Source organism: Chiloscyllium punctatum, chromosome 16 (assembly GCF_047496795.1).
Source record: "Chiloscyllium punctatum isolate Juve2018m chromosome 16, sChiPun1.3, whole genome shotgun sequence".
Classification (NCBI taxonomy): domain Eukaryota; kingdom Metazoa; phylum Chordata; class Chondrichthyes; order Orectolobiformes; family Hemiscylliidae; genus Chiloscyllium; species Chiloscyllium punctatum.
The window spans coordinates 16176659-16196039 of record NC_092754.1 but is presented as its reverse complement, the minus strand read 5'-3'; the positions used below and the strand labels follow the sequence as shown (position 1 = coordinate 16196039).

Genomic DNA, 19381 nt, shown 5'->3' with positions numbered 1-19381 from the left:
TAAAATGGATGAATTCCATCTCCCCAACCCAATGTCACATTTAGGAACCTAACTCTCTGCAGATGCCCAAACCTAACCTTCCCTTGTCTGAAAAAAATTCCTCTTGATCACTAACTTTGCAATTAGTTAGAGCCTTGACGGTCTTTATTTTGGACAACGCTGTGAAATAAGTGATAGCGAATCAACAATCTGCTTTTACTGAGGTGCAATTATTATTCCAATTGACGTCAAAAGCTAAGCCACTGTGAAGCAGTTTCTCCTGCCTGCTGTTTTAAATCTTTTAATCTGCATTGGTCAAATCAAAAGAATTGTCAGTTTTTGAAGTATTTCTACTGTATTTGCAAATCAGGCTGTACCATCTCTAAATATCATCCTACCAGCTGGAACTCAATATTATAACATTACTCTACCGGAGGTCTTATAGGGCTTTTGTATGGATTACTCACAACTTCTTGGCTTCGATATTCTATCCATTTTATGACAAAAATAGATTTGAGTTAAAATCTTGAATCTCAGATCAACCTCTATCTGGGCTGTGGAGAATTGGCTGAGGGAGGCAGGAAATCCAGTTTCCAGGGTCACGTGTTTAACTCGCTTCACCTTAAAGACATCTAGACTATTTACTTCAATTGTTCTGTTTTCCCACCATTCTGATGTTTTATTTATTTTATTGGAGTTATGCATGACTAGCTTATATTTGTGACCCCTAGTTTTGGGCAGTCCACACACTAAAACATCTTTGTTTTCTTCATCAGATCAAACCCCTGCTTAATTGTAAAGTCCTCTTTAGATCACTTCTCAGGGTTTCTCTTTTGTAGTGTGAATAGAGTCCTAAGCTGTTGAGTCTCTCCCAATAATTCTAGCCTCTCAGCAGCCTCACAAGAATGAAAGCAAACACTTTGGGACAAGTCCCTAGAAACTGCTGACTAAACATTTGCCTTAATCAAAAGCTCTGCTGTGGATGGAAGGCTGGTACAGTGTGCTAAAGAGCTGAAGGCTTGTGACAGGACCTGGGATGATCAGTCACAAGCACAATTGGTCATCGGTCTGTCATTGCAGGGGATACTATGCATGTACCACAGTCCAAGAGGTGAGTGACAGCAGCACAGGCCGGCTTAAGAAATGGAAGCATGTTAGCCTCAAGTCCAGAAGAGTGAGGGTTGACTTGATCAAGGTGTTTCAGAATTTTAGAAGAACTCATTAGAGTGAATGAAATTTGAAATCATCTCCCCCAAAATGGCTGGGCGATAATAGATCTGTCAAGATTGAGACGGACAGACTTTTATTAGGTATTGGTATCAAGGCACCTGGAGGAGAACTGAGTGAATAATGTTGAGAGTTAGATCAGCCATGATCTAATTAAATGGCTAAATAGGCTGAAGGGCCTCTATTTGATCCTAAAGCTGGAGTCTCTTCAAACTTAGACTGTAGCAGATTGACTATTTCTTCCATGTGCTCTTCAAAAGCAGAGGAACTTAACCAAAAAACATGGTCAGGTGGCAACTGAAGAGGGACAATCAGAACGACTCTGATGAAATGTAATTAACCCAAAATGTTCGTTCTGTTTTTCTCTCTCTGATGCCGCTCGACCTGCTGACTACCTCCAGGACCTTTTGTTTCTGTCACTGCCTTTGCTTTAGTGTTGTTACACGGAGGGTCACCTCCTTGACTTCCAGTGATATTATCCAAGCTACTATTCCACTGACATCAGATCTATCACATTCCACCTGCTTCACCCTGAATATTGTGGATCATAGTTAGTTCCACCACTTCCTTGCTCTCCTACCGTTCCTGCAACCTAGCTTTTCCTTTGGATACATTCTTCCCAAAATTACACGGGCCCGTGTAGGCATAAAATTCCCATTAAAGGGAAAGGGGTGAGGCTGGGAGGAGGGCAGGGGACAATCCCAGGTATCCTTTAGAATGGGAAAAAAAATGCATAGCCCTTTGAGGGCCTTTAGTTAGTTACCAGTGAAAGATGTTTGGTGGAAGTTGGTGTGCAGCCAATATGAATTCTGGTGAAAATCCAGTTATAGTTGTTGAAAAAATGTGTGGTAGCCACCTTTGGCATAGCTAAATTAAACCATGCTGTAATGAGATTTAAAAAAAAAACACAGATTCTTGAATCAAAAGGACAGTGATTCAAGAGCCGGAGATTTATGTTTCTTTTAAAAACAAAAGCAATGTTCAAAAACAAATTAGGCAGATCCAGGGGCTGAAGTGTAGGCTTTGAAAATAGTTTCTCAAGGATTTTGGCCATTTAATTTTTCATGAGCTTATCCAATATTTTACCAATGACTACCAATGACTTCTATTTCAGAGGCTAAGCAATTACCAACCTGGGATCAGAGCAGTCACTTTTCTTTCTGGTTTCTAAAGCTGTCCTATGCTGTGGAGAATAAGGGTCTCCATGACAAACCAAATGGTCATTATAACTCCAACTCCAACTTTGAAAGAATGATGGGAGATAAGGGAGGTATGGTCCCTTTCTGCTGTGGTTTATTAAAACGTCACTCTGTGACTCTCTAATAATGAAGATTGAGGCAAGGTCATAGCAGTAAAAGCAAATATTACTACATTGCTTGGGTGCCACCCTGGACACCATGATAATTCACAGGTTACTCCAAAGGGAGGGGAAGACAGTAAGAGACCCACTGACCCCATACTGGCTGAAGGCCAGAGGAGAGAGGTGAAACCTTTGCTGATTTCAATCCATAGCCAGTTCAAAAAGCTACTGAGGCAAATTGGGAATCATCGGCAAAAAATCCCAGAGACACATGACCTAAAACATGAAAGAATTGTCTGGCTTTTTAGGGGGAAGTGGGAGAAATCGAAACTTCTGCCCAAGTGTGACTGAAGGATGCCGTAAAGTGACAAATGTATTTAATGCTCAGCACAGTTAATACTGTACTCTCAAGTCTCACATAATAGTTGCCGCTATGCTATGTTCCCAAACGGAACAAGGTTTCATACAAGTTTTCTGTAATGAAGCATGTCTTAGGATTTCCAATTGACAACAGAAACATTGATTGCTCATCTAAACATTTGCTAAGCTTCAGTCCCCTTTAGGTTTATGCTTAGCCACAGCCCTAATCAAGTGGATGAAGTCACACAGACTGTGGCTAGGTCAGGTCTGACTTAGCCAGTCAACCAGAACCACAAAAATCCCAAATATTGGATTTGATTGTTTCGAATAATTGCAAGGTTAAGAAAGATACATTGAATCTGCAGCTAAGGTAATGATGGCTCAGATCCTGTAACAGAATTTCAATTGTCCGAACCCCAACCGTATATAACTGGACCAAGGAGTGAGGTTGCCTTTTCAGGAGTCAACTCTTAGCACCAAGTTGGTCATTTATCTCATCTATCGCACCCTGGATCTGTCAGTGCATTCTCTATTAGTGATTGTAAAACATGTACACAGTATATACCAAAATAAAAATCCTGAATCTGCAAGTCGGAGGATTAGTGCAGGTAAGATGGGCAAGCACAGAGGCACTGGATAACATTCAAATCCATACATGAGCTGAGAGTGTTGTGTCAAAGCAAACAGAAACATCAATACTCATGATGACACTAGCAGAGAAACATGCAGCTTTGTGATTGGTCTCACTACACCTTCCCTGAGTCAGGACAGGCACCTTCAGGGCTCCTAAAAACTCTGAGCGTGTGAAAGTGGAGGTTTAACAGAGAGAGTTGCACTGTAAATCACAAACAGACAAAGTGAAAGTTGGTAAGAAAACAGATCTTGCAAACAGGACATCAACATTGCCGCTATAGCGCTTACAACAATCTGACAAGACATACAGGGATACATCTTAAAACATCTCTGCGATAGCAGGGGCTAGTCTCAATGTTCCGCCGTACTGCTGACTGAAGTCACTGGTATCATTGATGACATGTTAATCCAGTTTACGTGTTACATTAGGCACCAGTGTTGAAAATCTGGAGCTCCCCTCTATTGGTATCAATAATGTGTATAAGAACTCAGCTACATTAACACAGACATGCCAAAACTGGATCTGCAGAAAGTTGGCATATTCAGATGGGTAACATTAATACTTGGACTGGGATTAAAATTACAACCTGCTGCCACTGAGATTGAAATTAGAGTCTACTTACCAGCAGTGAAACCAATTTCCAGCATACAGCCATGTGACAGTGTTATAGGGTTAATAAATACTGCATTGAATCTTTGTCAATATTTATTCTAGAAACAGTGGCAGCAGACAGACACAGGAAGAAAGAGAATTTGTGTTGTACAGCCCCTGAATACACCTCTCAGAAATGTCTTGAAATGCTTCACGCACATTGAGTTACTTTATAATCAATCACTGTCATTATGTAGACAAGCTCAGCAGCCAGTTTGGACAGCGCATGAACTGACAAGCATCAATGAAATAAATGGCCACATAGCCTATATCCAGTGGTCTTAATTGGTAGGGGAAGGGTACAGGGGGAGAGAGATTGCTGCCTCAGAGTATTTCCCAACATTTTAAGACATTTGGCAAACATCTGAATTACCAAAATAGGCAAATGGACCCTTGACTTCACTTCTCACATGAAGGGCAGCACCTGGGAATCTGCAGGCGCCCATCAATGTTGTGCTGGGTTTGTTAACTTTGATCATGTGCTTAAGTCTTTGCAGTGGAACTTGAACTCACAAATCATTCTTAGTCAAGTGCCAATGACATCAAAGGAACTGATTTATTGAGAGAGCTGGCATTGAGTTTGCACCAAGGAAGGTACTAGATATTTGCTCATGGCACCTAAGCACCTTCTTCCATTTCAAGCAACTATTCTATACTCTTTTTCATGTCCAAGTAAACTCCTCACAAATGAGAAGCCTTTGAGGCTACTTCTGCAGGACAGTCGAGTTGAAAAACAATCAAGAATGCAACTGGAACATAACCAAATTTGATGCCACACGGAAAAAAGACTTCACTCAAAAACACATATGGACAACAATTCAGCTAATAAAATAGGATTACAGAGAAGAAAGAAATATCATAAATAGAAGGGGGGTGGAAGCTTCAAAGAAAAAAAAAGAATTGATCAGAAACTCAACTGACAGAATTGGACTCATTTACATTTCCTTCCACTGCAAACCTCTTTGAGGCGTCCACAAAGGAGCAATCTGATTTAATTATAAGTGAAAAAGTCTCTGTCAATGTACCTTCAAATACGTTTGCCATTAATGAATGTACACAGTGTTCCACCTACCCACCCACGTTTCTACTCTACCAATGTACTCCCCTGCACCAGCATGTCTAAAATAAATACAATAATACAACAATCCACGAGGTTTAATGTCTTTTGACAATCCTTGCCTGACAGTAAATAGATCTGGAAGATTGCAATGATGTTCCAGTGATAATGTGCATCTGTGATTTTGAGGCTGCCTTACGCCTGAATAGGCTTTTGCTAAACAGCTTCAAAAACAAGATGTTCTTTTTGACTAACACAATTATCTAGTTACATCAAGAAAACTGATGCTTACATTTTTCCCAATTAATCAAGGTGGTGAGAGAGAAAAATGTCTGATGTAGATTGAGCTGAAGAAGTTAACCTGTACCCCATAGAATTCCATCAAGTTTACAGCATAGAAACAGATTATTCGACTCAACTAGCTCATTCACTGTTTATATTCCATACAAGCCTCCTTCCATCATACTTCATCAAACCCCATCAGCATATTCTTTGATTCCTTGCTCCCCTTTAACTGGGTCTACACTGCAGGAAGTGAACAGTAAGGTGTTCTGTATTCGCACCCATCTTGACTTGGAACACTGTTACCATTCCTACACTGTGGCTGCGTCAAACCCTGAAAATCCTTTCCTAATAGCATTCCTTTCTGAATACTCTTCCCCATCCCAGACTCTAGCGGTTCAAGATACTGGCTCACCATCAACACCTTCAGAACAATTCAAAGGGGGTATTGAATGCTGTCCTAGAAAGCCACACCCATGTCCCATTGAAGGATATAAAACATATCTGCATAAAGGGTGGCACGATCACTCAGTGGTTAGCACTGCTGCCTCACATCACCAGGGACCCGAGTTCAATTCCCACCTTGGGCAACTGTCTGTGTGGAGTTTGCACATTGTTCCAGTGTCTGCGTGGGTTTCCTCCGGGTGCTCCAATTTCCTCCCACAGTCCAAAGATGTGCAGGTTAGGTGAATTGACCATGCTAAACTGTCCATAGTGTTAGGTGTGGGGGAATGGGTCTGGGTGGGTTGCTGTTCTGAGGGTCGGTGTAGACTTGTTGGGCCGAAGGGCCTGTTTCCACACTCTAAGGAATCTAATCATAAATATGTTTATCTTGAATTCCCTGTTAGATTTGTGACTTATTTTCTTCACTCATAGAATGGTGATTATCTCTGAATCGACCAGCATATGTTGTCCAGCACTAATTTCCTTGAGAAGGGGTAATAAGCAACTTTCTGGAATTGTTGCAGTCCGTATGGTTAGGAATACTCAACACACTGTTAGGGGGGAAATTCCAGGTTTTTGGTTCAATGGCAGTTACGGAGTTGTGATACAGGTTCACGTCAGAATTGGTGCTGGTTAGAAGAATCTAGAAGGTGGTGATATTTTCATATGCTTTTGCTGCCCTTATCCTTTCAGTTGGTAGAGATTGGGGGTTTGGAAGGTGCTGTTAAAGGAGCCTTGCTGAGTTCCTGAAGTGTACCTTGTAGGTAGTACACGCGGTTGTCACTGTGTGACTGTGGTTGACAGGGTGAATGTTTATGGTGGTGACTGAGAGCTGTTGTGTCCTGAATAGTGTCAAGCTTTTTGAATGATATTAGAGCTACACTCATCCAGGTAAGTGAAGCATTTTCTATCAAACTCCTGACTTCTACTCTGTGTATATGAAAGACAGGTTTTGGAGAGTCTGGAAGTGAGTTATTCATTATAGATTTCTCAGTAAAAACAGTAAGAACTGCGGTTGCTGTCAATCAGTAACAAAAATAGAAATTACTGGAAAAACTCAGCAGGCCTGGCAGCATCTGTAGAGTGAAATCAGTGATAACATTCTGTGTCCAGTGATCCTTGCTCAGAACGTTCTGAAGGGTCACTGAACCTGAAATGGTAATGCTGATTTCTCTCCACAGAAGCTGCCAAACCTGCTGAGTTTTTCCAACATATTTCCCAGGGTCTGGCTTGTTGTTATAGTTACAGTATTTAAATAACTGGTCCAACTTTACAACAAATATCTTACATTGATGACTCCTTGTTTTGGAAAACATCAAAATATTCACTTTTCCTATTAATCACTTTTATAATTTTAACTATCTTCATCAGTTCATCCCTCAGCCTAACTCGTTTCTAGCAGGAGAGTCATATAATCCCAAATATCCGACAATCAATGTCTGGGCATCTCGAGGAGCAAGACCATTCAAGGGGTTCAACACTATCTAGTCTAGGTTAAAACTATCCACTTGATAGCTACCTCACCCACAATCTACATATCAGCTCCTTTCACCTCTGGTGCACTGTTGCTGCACTCTGTACCATCAACAGAATGCACCAGAACAGCTTGTCAAGTAGTTTCAGTAATGTGTCCCCTTCCTGCCAACACCATTGTCTAAAAGGGCAAGGGCAGCAGTTGCATGGGAACCTCCTCTGTCAGTCACGCAAAATCCCAGCTTGCCATTCCTCTGTTGCTATGGGGTTAGAATTCTAGAACTCATGGTCTAACAGCATTGTGAGACTATCTTTACCACACAGGCAGTGGGCTGCACTACCATCTCAAAGGCAACTAAGGTTGGGAATTAAATGTTGGCCTTGCCAGCGATATCCACATCCGAACAATGAAGACAGAAACAGAACAAAAGAAAAACAGAAAGGATGAGGAGAACACTGGAGTAGGCTAAAGAGGTACTGAAACAAAATTGTTTCTTGTCTTTACATGCTAACAACGTGTATGGCACATGCTGAGAAAACACATTATAGGGTTGTCACCTTTGCTTATGGAATGGGTTGTTAACAAACTTGTTATTCAATTTGATATGTTCTGACATTGTTCCCTCGTCTAAAATAACACTGATTTTCAATTCAGCTCAGGCACTGTCAATCTAATATAGGTTTGACTCTACCACTGGCAGGATACAAAGCAAAGCAGCATACAAGAACATCTCTGAGAAAGAAAGAACCAAAGCTGCATTCTAATCTTGGAGAGCACACCATCAAAAAAACAATTTCCATTTGTCTCAAAAATATTACCTACAACTGATTAGATCTATTCCTTCTGTCACTTGTGGTATTGCCAGATGTCTTGTCTGTAAGCATTTTGCTTTGACAGAACCAAGTGAATGAGACTGATTTTAATCATCACCTTATTTCCTGCCTCCTTTAGCACAGATGTCTCTTAATTAAAATAGACCCAACACTCTGTTTCCTGATTTTTATTGGAAAGGGTGGCATTTTTAGCAGAGAAATGCAATGCCATATTTAACGAGCTCTATTCGACACCTCTCCTGTTTTGCTGAATTCTCAGTAATCATGTAAGTGTATTTGTGTAGTTGGTAGTCATCCAGCCTTGCGGGGTCTGATGCAGCCAAAGATTACAGCATCAGGAGGGGGTGGGTAGGTATAATTTCACACTTCTGCTGGTAAAGCAGCAGCTCATTGCATTAGAATAAGCACCATCCCAGTCGTTTGTTCAGTTTATAGTCCTCAAATACACTTTAAAAAGAAAAACTCAAGGAAAGCTGCCAAGAATCTTTGTGCCTATGCATGATCTATATGTTTTTATTTCAAATCTAATCCACTATGACTGTGAGAGGATTTATCTGGTATGCAGTGATGCAGTCAGCTAGGACTTCTCCACAATGTAGAACTGGCCAAACAAGTCATTTCTCGAACACAGAGAGTTCTGGTGGGCCAGTCCCCTCCAGAATAGTTTCTATCAGTCTAGAGCAGATGGGGAAAACCAACCAAATGTTTTCTTGAACATAAGAATGGGACATCCAACCAAAGGACAATTCATCCAATGCCCAGCTACTGAATCCACCCACTGAAAACTGGAGGTTCCTCAGGATAGATCCTAGTTGTTTAATCATATGGACATCTGCCTTAAACGATCTTTAAAAGGGAAATAAATCATGAAAGAAATTTCAGAATAACATGCAATATAATTATCATTTCCTTCTACACTGAAACAAAGCTGAAACCATTTTGCCAATTTAGTTAACTGAACAGAGAAAAACAATGAAATTGGCACAATGACTGAGTTACAGCTGGCATGGTTGTCTCCCTCCCAAGTCTTGAAGTGGATAATGCCTTCCTTACCTCTCCCTATCCAAGTTTTCACTGAAATAGATTTGATTCCATCCACTTGGATATTATTCAGTTAAAGGAAAGAACGATAAGGGGTGCCACATACAGAATTACTAAAACACCACTGGGATAGAATATCAAACTATGGACGATGAGCACCTGAGTCACAAAGAGGGACAGATTGAACATTGAGCACAAGTACCAAGTACTGTCAACAGAGCAAAAGAGGGGATAGCTTTAAAACTTTTAACATCTCTGATGAGATGCACTCACCTTACCACTGATGTCATTGATAACTACATGAACAAAGATGGAAGCCTCCTCCATCCCCTCCAGGTACACATGCCGATAACCTGAAACCAGAGAAAGAAATAAGGTTAACATCATATCCTTTCGTTTTCTTAGTATGGTGTACAAAGCATGTGAACAGTGTTTCTATCCACCCCCACCACAGGTTCAAGACTAAATATTGCAAGGTCTGGGATAAAAGCTTACAGCCTAGAGCTACAACTACCTATAGCTAAACAGCGGGAAGACTGAAGACATTGCCTTTGAGTCTCCTGTCACAAATTCTATTGCAGAGTGACTGACTCTACCACCCCTCCCTAGTCACTGTTTCAAACCATTTGCAACTTATTCAAAGCTGAATTGAATTCAAATCCACATGGTCTCCATCAGAAAGACTGCCTGCTTCCAGCTCCATCATAGTGCCCATCTTCAACTCCAACTCAGCCATCTGTTTCTAAAATGCTTAGGGATGTCTTTGCTTCCTACAAATTCAACAGTTCCAATGAATTCTTGGATGACCTTCTATCCTTCACAAGCTCCCACATATGATTGCAATTCCAATTCCCTCTGTCGTTACCGACCTATGTTAGTTGGCAAGGCATCAACACCTCCAATTTAAACTTTACGGCTCTGTGTTTAAACGTTTCCATGGACTCGGCCCTCCCCATTTCTGTAAATGCCTCCAACTCTATAATTCCTCCCTGCTCCCCCAAATAAATGCTCCATTCTTCAGCCTCTGGATTTGAGTGCTCACCATGATATTACGTGCAGTGTATACTCTCCAGCCCTGTTAATGACAATTTTTAGAAACAATTTAGTCTGAAATTCCCTGTCTCAATCCCTTTGTACTTCCCTTTAAAATCCTCCTTAAAACCTATGTCCTTAGCCAAGCTTTTGGTTATCCCTCCAACAATTTCCTTCCCTGGCTCAATGCCCATCTTTTCATTGTGCTTCTGTTGAGTTTTCTTTTCTGTATCAGAAACAAAGGGCATTAATGCTGTTGTTAGAACATAGAACATAGAACATAGAACAATACAGCACAGAACAGGCCCTTCGGCCCACGATGTTGTGCCGAACTTCTAACCTAGATTAAGCACCCATCCATGTACCTATCCAAATGCCGCTTAAAGGTCGCCAATGATTCTGACTCTACCACTCCCACGGGCAGCGCATTCCATGCCCCCACCACTCTCTGGGTAAAGAACCCACCCCTGACATCTCCCCTATACCTTCCACCCTTCACCTTAAATTTATGTCCCCTTGTAACACTCTGATGTACCCGGGGAAAAAGTTTCTGACTGTCTACTCTATCTATTCCTCTGATCATCTTATAAACCTCTATCAAGTCACCCCTCATCCTTCGCCGTTCCAACGAGAAAAGGCCGAGAACTCTCAACCTATCCTCGTACGACCTACTCTCCATTCCAGGCAACATCCTGGTAAATCTTCTCTGCACCCTCTCCAAAGCTTCCACATCTTTCCTAAAGTGAGGCGACCAGAACTGCACACAGTACTCCAACTGTGGCCTAACCAAAGTCCTGTACAGCTGCAACATCACTTCACGACTCTTGAATTCAATCCCTCTGCTAATGAACGATAATACACCATAGGCCTCCTTACAAACTCTATCCACCTGAGTGGCAACCTTCAAAGATCTATGTACATAGACCCCAAGATCCCTCTGTTCCTCCACCTGACTAAGAACCCTACCATTAACCCTGTATTCCGCATTCTTATTTGTTCTTCCAAAATGGACAACCTCACACTTGGCAGGGTTGAACTCCATCTGCCACTCCTCAGCCCAGCTCTGCATCATATCTAAGTCCCTCTGCAGCCGACAACAGCCCTCCTCACTGTCCACAACTCCACCTATTGTTGTTGCTATACAACCTATTGTTGTTGCTATACAAAGCTCCAATGAGAAATGAGAGACATTCCTTGTCCTCAAGACCTATCACTAACTCAGGACAGGCCAGCTCCGCTACATAAAACAGAAACACCAATGAAACTAACTCACTCAGCAATCCTCTGACAACAAAAGGCACTGCCCTTTCCCTATGGAAAGGAACAATGACTGGATACTGTTACTGAGACTACACAGTAATCTCTCACTTACCAGGCATCATGCTGGTGAATGCCAAAGTCCTTTGACCAATAAAATCCCGGCCAATTGGGTCATGGTCCCAGACAAGGAAGCGGACAAGAGCAAGTTCAGGCATATTCAGAGTGAACACTAGTGTTTCCTCCCACATTGGGTTAAACCCTGCAATACAACAACAATTTCACCCAGTTAGATGCACAAAAGTAAGTTGCCAGTCGGCCCATCAGTAAAGGACAGGATTCTCCACAACCACACAGTTTGAGATCTGAAGGTTGAGGTGTATCTCAGTGGTTCTTGGAGTTAGGCGGTCTGTGTGCACACTCCCAGAGATCACAGCACATTGTGAAAGCTCACCATCCCAGTGTGTATCACTGAGGGACTGCTGCAGTGTTAGAGGTGCTGTGTTTTTGAAGAACACTTCAAAGTAATGGTACCATTAGGTAGATGCAAAAGGTCCTATGGCATTATTTAAAGAGGACAAGATGTTTCCACTGGGCCAATATTTCTTTTTCAAAACAACATCAGTTAATATAGATTATTTGGTCACCATTGCAATACTTTTCATGGGAGCTTGCAAGAGTTCCTACACTGCAGCAAAGATTACATTTTTAAAAAGATTTTAAGTGCTTTTGGGGATGGGGCACTGTATAGCTGTAATTTACCTCTGATTAGATTTGAGAATGTATCAAGGAGTTATTAACATGATTGCAACAACCCCCCCATAAAATCAGGCATAGGATCCTGTCACCTTTTCTCCAATTTCTGACTCACACTCTCAGTAAAAGGAAATCCTAATTATGTTGCACGTTATTCTGAAATTCCTTTAATGACTTATTCAGGTGCTATTAACTTTATCAAGATCATTTAAGGCAGATATCCATATTATTAAACAAGTAGGATCAACTGTGAGGAAGCTCCAGTTTGCTATAGGTGGATGCATTAGCAGGCAGAGCAGGATGACTGAGTTGGCCACTTGAGTTCATATCTCTGCCGTCAACAGGGGGTAAATGCCCACCAGGAGAACATCCCTTTGAGAAGCCTCAAGGAGTTGCAAGGTGTGAGCCTCATTGTCTCTCAATTGGATGGCCCTTTGCTGACCAATATGCTGGTGCTTGTCGCCACCTAGTGGTAGTGATTCTGAGTAACGTTAACACCACATACCTACTCCACCAACCCCAGCCCCAATCTCAACTCTCGTAAAACTGATGAATGTACTTTTAAAAAAAAAGGAATAGTTGGTGAGAATTAACAGGTGAATTTGAAGGAAAATTTTCACATTAGCACCAAGATTGGCAAATATTTACTCAAAGCTAAATGTAACTATGGAAGTGTAGAAGTCCTACCAATTGTCCATGGACAAACACAAATCAAGTGTCAAACTCCCCCCTCTCTGTGTAGCCTGGGATCTTCCTGCTTCTTATGACTCAGTTACAAATTACCATTACCAAAGTCAGCCAAGCTTCAGGGAAGTTAGAATTCTCAAATGCAGTGTTAGTGGTATTATGATGTTCAACCTGCAACTTACAACAATCTCAACACATTGACTGAGCCGCCGAACCAATGTTGTCCCTCTCCCCCTGTGTCACTGTGGAGTCTCCAGGGAGTGACAGATCTGGTGGTTCTCTTACCATTGTCATCTACCACCCTGGTCTGCTCTTTAAAGCAGTCGACAGCCAGACCGATTATTTCAACCTCCACAAAAGGGTCAATGATCTACAGAACAACAGAATTGGGAAAACCTGGATTAAACTTAGAGCTGACAGCATAGCATGTCCATAATTCATCCCTCTCATTATATATCCCTGTCTGTATACACCCCCATCCATTATACACCACTGCGCATGATACACTTCAACACATTGTACATACCCTGTCCATTGCAGTCTCCATCCTTTGTACTCCCTTAGTCCATTATACACCACCCACCCAGTGTACAGCCCCTGTCCATTATAATAAACCTATCCACTCTACGGTCCCTCCCATTATATACCAAGAGTGCATTATACCCATCACCGTAATACTCCCCCTGTCCAAAACACACCCTTGCACCACTTTGCCCCAACCAATTACATATATGCCTTGTTCTATAACCCCCATCCAATTTTTCAGCCCCCTGCAACCATTATACCCCTATTCATTATGTGTTTTTATCATCCATTATATATGATTTGCCCTGTCCTGTCCATTGTACACTCCCTGCATATTGTATGCTCAGTGAGCGATGTAGATACTGGGAGAAAGTGGAATTATAATGGCAGTGCTTTCATTATACAGTCTTTGTTGAGAAGTTCCTGAAAGCCAATTTGCAGGTGCAGTAAGCAGATAGGAAGACAAATGGTTAACTTGGACTTTCTTGCAAGAGGTTTTCAGGAATAAAGGATTTTGCTGCAATTGTATTAAGACTGCACCTAGAGTATTGTGTACAGTTGTATTCCTTCCATAAGGAAGGATATACATGCCATAAAAGGCATGTACAAAATGTTCACGAGACTGGCCATGGAGTGGCAGGCTTATCCCATGAGGAGGGACTGGGTCTGTATTCTCTGGAATACCACAATAATGAGAGGTGATCTAATTGAAGCATGCATCTTCCTTTATAGGCCTCAACACAGTAGATGCAGGAAGGATATTTTCCTGGGCTGGAGAGTTTAGGACCATGGGACACAGTCTCAGAATAAGGGGTAAGTCTTTCAGGGCTGAGATAAGGAAGAACCTCTTCACCCAATGGATGGGAAATCTTGGAAACTTTCTGCCCTCAGATGACTATGGAGCCTCAGTCATTGGGTACACTCAAGTCAGAGGCTAATAAATTCTGAAATATTAAAGATATCAAGAGATATGGGAATAGTGTAGAAAAATGGGGTAATTGAAATAGAGAAATAAGACATGCCTAGCAGAATGCTTGAGTAGCCAAATGTAGGAGCCAGTGTATTCCTGCTCCTACTTCTGATGTTTTTTTCCCAGTGAAAGTTAAACTTTACATCTTAGAGACATGGTGGGTATATCCAACTCCCTTACATATGAATAAATCTGTTTACTTTTTTAACAGCTAGAAACATAATTAACATTCTTGGCAGGTGTTGCTACTCCCTCAGTGCCAACCTATTTACATTGGCACCACTGTGCATCTTGTTAGGTTGGTGTCACCCATATGTCATTTTGTTTACAAGGAGGGCACTTCCTATTTTTGCCCCTCCACTTTCTCCAGCCCTGCAACTCCTGAAAGTTCTGACACACTCCTAAGGGATGAGCAGTTCTCTATGACTCATCCTGGTAACCTTTCTTCCTGCTTCTTGTGCTGTGGGTCTCACTGAAGAACAATATCTATTGTCTATTCCCAGATGCATTTAACTAAATAGATTTTGGGCCATTTCAGAGGGCAATTTTGAAATAACCATGTTAGTGGGGAACTGGAGTCACATAAAGACCAAAACAGGGTAAGGACAGTAAGTGCCCTTCCCTCAATGGACAGTCGGTTAGGTTTTTATGACAATCTGATAGCTCCATGGTTACTTTTACTCATATTTTATGTATAAGGTATACTGTTCACAATATTCTAAGTAAGGGCTAATTAGTGTAGTTTCAGGAAGACTTGCATATTTTTAGGAAGACTTATTTATTTTTATACTTCATTCCCGTTGAAGTAAAAGACAACATTCCATTTACCTTCCTTATTTCCTGCTGAACTTATATGCTAGCTTTTTGTATTTTTTGCACGGGAACTCCCAAATCCCTCTGAATTGCAGCTTTCTCTGTTTTAAAAAAAAATTCAGCTCCTCTATTCTTCCTGCCAAAGTGCAGAATTCACATCTCTGTCAAGTTTTTACCTACTCACTCAACCTCTCCATGTCCCTCTGCAGACTGCTTGTTTGATCCTCACTACCTCACTGTGGGCGGCACGGTGGCACAGTGGTTAGCACTGCTGCCTCACAGCGTCAGAGACCCGGGTTCAGTTCCCGCCTCAGACGACTGACTGTGTGGAGTTTGCACGTTATCCCCGTGTCTGCGTGGGTTTCCTCCGGGTGCTCCGGTTTCCTCCCACAGTCCAAAGATGTGCAGGGTCAGGTGAATTGGCCATGCTAAATTGCCCGTAGTGTTAAGTAAGGGGTAAATGTAGGGGAATGGGTGGGCTGCGCTTCAGCGGGTCGGTGTGGACTGGTTGGGCCGAAGGGCCTGTTTCCACACTGTAAGTCTAATCTAATCTACCTGCCTTCTCACTTATATTTGTGTCATCTACAAACTTGGTGATAGTACATTCACTTCCATCATCCAAGTCATCAATATATATTGTAACTAATTGTGGTCCCAGCACTGACCCTTGTGGCACTCCACAAATTACAGATTGCTACCCTGAAAATGCCCACCTTGAACTAACTCTCTATCGTCTATCAGTTAGCCGATCCTCTGTCCAAGTTAATACAATACCTCCTTACAACATGGGTTCTTACTAACTAGCCTAACAAATGGTATATTATCAAATGCCTTCTCAAAATCCAAATATTTGAATGCACTGCTTCTCCTTTATCTATCCTGCTGTTACCTCTTCAAAGGATTTGATATCTCATTCATCAAGTAATACTGACTCTGCTCAGTTCATTACAAACATCTCAATGCTTTGCTATTCCATCCTTTATAATACACTCTACCGTTTTCCCAATGACAGGCATTAAGCTAACTGACATTATTTTGTCTCCTCACCTTTTTGAATAGGAATATTGCATTGGCAGTTTCTAATCCTCTGGCACCTTTTGCAGAATCTAAGAATTCATGGAAGATTATGAGCATTGTCTCTGTAGTGACGTTCTTTAATATCCTAGGATATAACCCATCAGGTCCAGGGGACTTTTTGACTTTTAGACCAGTTAGTTTCCTTAGTATATTTTCTCTGAAAATTATTATACACATTTCTCCTTCGCTTTCTCCTCAGTTGTTGGTATTTTTGGAATGCTATTAGTATTTTCTACTGTGAAGACTGATACAAAGTATTTATTCAGTTTCTCATCCATTTTCTGGGTCCCCATTACTATTTCCCCAGTTTCATTCACTGAGGTGCCAGTGTTCACTTTGGCTTGTCACTTTCTTTTCATGTGTTTAAAGAAGCTCTTGTTGCCCGTCTTGATATTATGTATAAGTTTACTCTTAAAGTATATTTGCTCCCTCTTTATTTTTTGTTGGTTTTTAAAATGCTTCCATTCTTTGGCTACCACTAACCTTTGCCATGTTGTATGTTTGTACTTTCAATTTGATGTTATCCTTAACATCTCGGGATAAACATATTCAGCTTATCCCCCTCCGAGAGGCCTTCTTTCTCATAGGAATATATCTTTCTCATGGGGATATATCGTTCTTTGACCCACAAACTATTTCTGAAACATTGACCACTATTCCTGAACCACCTTTGCTGTGAAGACCCTTTCCCAGTCCACTCCTTGCCCTTATTTCTTTATGAGTACCCTTATTTAAGGTTAGAAGAGTTGTTTTTGACCCAAGTTTCTCCCTCAAACTAAATTCCAAACCATGCCATGTTATGATCACTGTTTTCTAGGAGACCTTTTACTCAGAGTTCATGTACTGAACGTATCTCATTGCACATTACCAGATCCAAAACAGCACAATCCCTGGTTTGATCCCTAACATATTGTTCTAGAAAACTACACTGTGAATTCTTCCTTGTGGCTACCTCTGTCAATTTGCCTTTCTCAACCTACATGAAGATTAAAGTCATACATGATTAATGTTCTGTATTTTTTACATGCTCTCATTATCTCTTGATCTATTCTCTGTCCCACCATACTGATGTTAAGGGACTTATAGACTACTCCCACCAGTGTGTTCTTCCCTGTACTTGGCTCTGTTTGAAGCTTGGTTCTAAAATGCAGAATTCTCTTGCCTGATAACAATCGATTAACCTCAAGTTTGAAAGCTTTAACTGAAATCCTTGCCTGCGGGAATTTTGGGGGGAAAAGTTCCACTCCCTACTTGACTTGAGAAACGTGGTTCAGTAGCACAATGGGCAAGTTGTGTTGTCAGTTCTGAATTGATAGCTTCCTGAAGTTTCATCACGACAATCAGAAATGCCTCATGAACAGTTGTTATCCGCTATATTTTGATGAAACCAAGATTGAGCTTTACCTCTCCCCTGTCGCCCAGCATGGAGTCTTTGGGTTTTGGAAGCTGTTGGCCACTGATGATCCTCAAAACGAGCTGTTTCTTTGGCTGTCCAGAGAGTAAGTCTTCTGCTGTTGGGTTAAAGTTACCTGCAGTAAGGCAATACTTAAGTAAGGACAGACTGTAAAAAGTGACAAGAAGAAAGTGAGGACTGCAGATGCTGGTGATCAGAGTCAAAAAGTGTGGCGCTGGAAAAGCACAGCTGCTCAGACAGCATCTGAGGAGCAGGAGTAAAAAGTGTCAAATCCATATAATTAAGGCCTCCTCCACACCCAGCCCACAGTGTAGAAAGTGAGGACTGCAGATGCTGGAGATCAGAGTCGAGATTGTGGTGCTGGAAAAGCACAGCAGGTCAGGCAGCATCCAAGGAGCAGGAGAATCGACGTTTCGGGCACAAGCCCTTCATCAGGATTCCTGATGAAGGGTTTATGTCAGAACATCAATTCTCCTGCTCCTCGGATGCTGCCTGACTTGCTGTGCTTTTCCAGCACCACAATCTCGATACCCTTTCCACAGCCTCTTGTAACAATTTGCATTATGTACCATCATGAACAAGGAGAGACAACCCAAAGTGATTCACATGAATGTTATCAGACAAAATCAACACCCTGACACATAGAAAGATCAACAAACAGTCAAAGGGGGAGATTTTAAGGAGCATCTAAAAGATGACAAAGCAGGAAGTACAGAGGTTTAGGGAGAAAATTCCAGAACATAGGCTTTGACAGCTGAAGGAATATCTGCCAGTGGTGGAACAATTAAAATCAGGAATGTTCAAAAGGTCAGAATTGGAGGAGTAATGAAATCTCAGATGATTGTCAAGGCTGAGAAAGATTTGAAGAGATTAGACCATGAATTGATTTGAAAACCAGGGTTTCAAATCATTGCATTGCATGAGCCAATGTGAATTAGTTGACATACAGATGATGGGCAGACAAGAACATGATGCCAATAAAGTTGAGCATAACTCAACAAAAGGAAAATCAGTTTCTAAGAATAAGAAAAAAAAAGAGATAAATTAGGCAAGGAATGTGGTGAAGGGGATACATTAGCAAGGTTGCAGAGTGAAGGAGATACATTGGGCACAGACTGAAAACGAGGGGGCTCTATGTCAGAGAAAACTCCACATTCTGATCTTCAGAATGTGTAGTTAAACCCAAAACAGACTGGTGACACAACAGTCAATTTTACTCTCTTCATTTCTTCCTGTTTGGGGGCAATTGCAGTTTGACAGCACAAAGCTGTCCATAATTTGGCACTGAATTGTCAATCTGAGAGGGACAGACCATATGGACAGCTGGTGCAAGGAATTAAAACAGCAGATTGATACAGCAGGGAGCACTGTTCCGAGTTTGGACACCTGACCTCCTCCATACCTGACCTCAGAGTTCTGACCAGGGCCAGTTGGCAAAGTCTTGACAAATGTTCTACATAGCAGCATTGACATCTGACATAGACATAAGCATAGGTCTGGAAATTTCCCATGAATATTTATACCTTGGTGATGGCCAATAATTTAAATGAATGCAATTGCTGAAGGTG

General features: G+C 41.6%; 1 protein-coding gene across 4 annotated transcripts in view; it reads right to left on the bottom strand.

Moving 5' to 3' along the window:
• Positions 1 to 19381, bottom strand: part of plch2a (phospholipase C, eta 2a) — a 155159-nt gene that overhangs the window by 29057 nt on the left and 106721 nt on the right. For all 4 annotated transcript variants that reach the window (XM_072586297.1, XM_072586294.1, XM_072586295.1 and 1 more), the window contains 4 exons: positions 17804 to 17928; positions 13300 to 13384; positions 11687 to 11833; positions 9556 to 9635 (listed from right to left, as the gene is read on the bottom strand). In XM_072586297.1, the coding sequence (XP_072442398.1) occupies positions 9556 to 9635; positions 11687 to 11833; positions 13300 to 13384; positions 17804 to 17928 (437 nt within the window). The remainder of the gene's footprint in view (positions 1 to 9555; positions 9636 to 11686; positions 11834 to 13299; positions 13385 to 17803; positions 17929 to 19381) is intronic.